The sequence below is a fragment of the Geospiza fortis genome, unplaced genomic scaffold (genome assembly GCF_000277835.1).
Source record: "Geospiza fortis unplaced genomic scaffold, GeoFor_1.0 scaffold41, whole genome shotgun sequence".
NCBI lineage: Eukaryota > Metazoa > Chordata > Aves > Passeriformes > Thraupidae > Geospiza > Geospiza fortis.
In genome coordinates this window covers 17,331,547-17,334,156 of record NW_005054299.1, presented here as the reverse complement: position 1 = coordinate 17,334,156, position 2,610 = coordinate 17,331,547, and the positions used below count along the sequence as shown (strand labels likewise).

General features: G+C 47.2%; 2 protein-coding genes across 2 annotated transcripts in view; one reads left to right on the top strand and one right to left on the bottom strand.

Moving 5' to 3' along the window:
- The window catches only part of NANP (N-acetylneuraminic acid phosphatase), a 7,993-nt gene that overhangs the window by 4,932 nt on the left and 451 nt on the right, over positions 1-2,610 (bottom strand). Inside the window, exons 2-4 of the mRNA XM_005416341.3 lie at positions 2,348-2,599; positions 1,218-1,285; positions 41-133 (exon numbers count right to left, since the gene is read on the bottom strand). Of these exons, the coding sequence (XP_005416398.2) occupies positions 41-133; positions 1,218-1,285; positions 2,348-2,599 (413 nt within the window). The remainder of the gene's footprint in view (positions 1-40; positions 134-1,217; positions 1,286-2,347; positions 2,600-2,610) is intronic.
- EIF2AK2 (eukaryotic translation initiation factor 2 alpha kinase 2) overlaps positions 47-2,610 on the top strand; it is a 21,238-nt gene continuing 18,674 nt past the window's right edge. Inside the window, exons 1-4 of the mRNA XM_005416246.2 lie at positions 47-368; positions 1,022-1,143; positions 1,251-1,374; positions 1,916-2,088. The gene's annotated coding sequence lies outside the window, so the exon portion shown is untranslated. The remainder of the gene's footprint in view (positions 369-1,021; positions 1,144-1,250; positions 1,375-1,915; positions 2,089-2,610) is intronic.

Genomic DNA, 2,610 nt, shown 5'->3' with positions numbered 1-2,610 from the left:
TGCCGCTGGGGAAGCCTGTCCCAGCCTTAGGGAGCGGCACCACACAGGTCCGTAAGGCACGGGGTCGCAGCGTGACGCCCAAAGATGCCGAAGTCTGCAGCTTTTCACTCCGAAGCACTCCGTGAACAGGGACCTGCACGAAGGAGGAAGAGGAGGCGCCCGCAAAAGATTCGGTTCAGTTCGGCTTTCCCAGCTTCCCTGTTACCTTCTGGAGCATGTCCTGCATTTACCTCTGGGCACAGCAGCCACAGCACGGGGATTGAATTATTCATCAACAAGTGTTCCTAATAAAGCCAAAGTCAGTTACTCCACTGTAACACCACTATTTTGAGAATCCATACAATAATGGATTATTTGAAACTCCAAAGGTGAATATTTTATAGAGCAAATGAATCTCAAAGGCATTTGAATGAAAGCCTGAATGGCTTTATAGAACAGGATTTTTAGGTGTATATACCAAAGGCTGTTTCAGAATTGATGATTTTCCCCAAGGTGAAGTTTAACAGTGTCTTGTTCATTGATAATGTTTTGAGAAACACAAGGGTTTTTTTTCACAGCCATCTAGCAAGTTTGCTTAATTTGATTTGTGTTTAATCCTGCTAATCTTAATTAGGCACTAATCATTAACTGCAATTCATAAAGCTGGAGGAAGCAAAAAACTTCCAGTGTTTTGTCTTTTACCAAAAAACTGGAAGCTCACTCCAGGTCGCTTTCAGTTCTAAAAACCGCATCTTTGATAGCAATCTTCTTATCTGATAGAAAACATTGCAAGGCCAATGTAATTGTGCCCAAAAGCTTGGCATATGGCAAGTAAAAGTACAGAAGACAAGCCTTTAAGGAGAGAGGTGGATTATGAGAAGAAACAGAGACGGCTAAGGATCCTGTAGTTAAGGCAATAAGAGGAGTTTTAATAAAATTACTCTAGCTGGTTCTAATAAAATATGCTGGTTTTGCTTGATAAGACAGAAAAGGTGTTAGGCATGTGGATTTCATGTGCCTCTACTGAATTACTGTTTTTCAGAATTTACACAGAAGAGTGACTTAAAAATAGGATGCATTCTACTGAGGAAGATGGCATTTGTTTCAGAGAGCCCTACATTACAGGCAGTGAGCAGTGGATCCTATGTGTACTTTTGGAAAAAGGTACTTTTACATAAAATTAATGTTTGTGTTTTCAAAGGCCATTTGGACCATTTATCTATCAGCAAGTGTGTTACTTTCTCCTTTTTCTCCTGCTCCTTGTTCTGCAGGCTCACTAGAGGCTGGAAATCCCTCTCAGCAGAAGCTGAGAACCAGGAAAAGAACAGTCATTGGAAACTTGAGTAGGAGACAAGCTGAAACATAAGATAGAGTGCACGTCCTAGAAGTGATAATGTAAGAATGCCAGTTTGGTATCTTTAAACAAGAGTTTTCTCCTTTTTTTTGCTACAAGATGATTATGTTTAGGAGTCCAACATTTAGAACTCTCTGATGGTTTTTTCCTGCATCTCCACTGGTGTCTCAATGGGCTCCTTTTTGGTTGTATTAGCACTATGAGAGAGCAGATAAGCTTCCTGGGTGCCCAAGTTGTTTCCTCATACTGAGGAAGACCTAAGCCTTACTGCTGTTTTCTTTTTCTACAGCTGTCTGGTTTCTGCTGGAGGTTTCACCTGGTAGGGGGTGGAAATCAAATCTGGGTGATCAGGAGTAGTGACCTGTGTGCACAGTGGAAGTAATTTGCTCCACCCTTTACATCTAGCCCTTGAAAACTAATCTTGGAGATTTTTCTTTCCCAGTTCCACAGAATATATTATTAATTTGGTGACTGATTTTTTTCCTTTATCCCAGTAAGAGATTTATTATGAAGTGCATTCATGTTCAGTGATAGCCGTAATATATTTCAAGCTCAGTGTGTTGAGGAATGCTTCTCACACAGGTGTCTTGGCCTGCAATCTGCAGATTGAAATGCAGATTGGGCTCCTGGTTGGAGCTCGAGACAAGAGGCCATGAATTCCCAGCCTTTGGGATAACAAAGGACATGAAGACAGGTGACAGCAGCCAGGTGGATGGACAACTGAGAGTAACAGCCGGTGACTGCCGACCTTTTGGGTAAGGTGACGCCAGTGCGATGGATGAACAGAGCGGGGGAGGCAGGAGAAGGCGAGAAGGAAGAGCAGGACTCACGCCCTGGGGAGACTTTGAGGGTATAAAACCCCGGGGGCTCTTGGGGTTGTGGGCTTTGGATGTATTTGGGTGCCCACTCCGCTGGCCATGTTGCGGAGCTACAGGGTGTGGTTACGGTAACAGGAAAAGGCGCCAGCGAGTCAGGGCCAAGGCCAGGGGCTCAGGTGTTTGCGAAGCCGCTTGCCTGCCTCGGAGCCCCGGTTCCCCGTAAGCTCGGGTGCGCCGGGCAGAGCGCAGGCGGCGGAGGCGCCGCTCCTTGTGCCGGGCAGAGCGCGGCTCCCCGCGGCCTCAGCCCAGAGCCGCCCTGCTCCCTGCGTGGCTCTCCCGCCCTCGCGTCCCTTTCGGTTTCGTTTTCGTTCTAACGCGGGCCGGCGCTGCGGGAAACGAAACCGGGCGCGGTCTGCGCAGCGCGCCGGGCCGGGCCGGGTCGGGCAGGCTGCAGGAGCG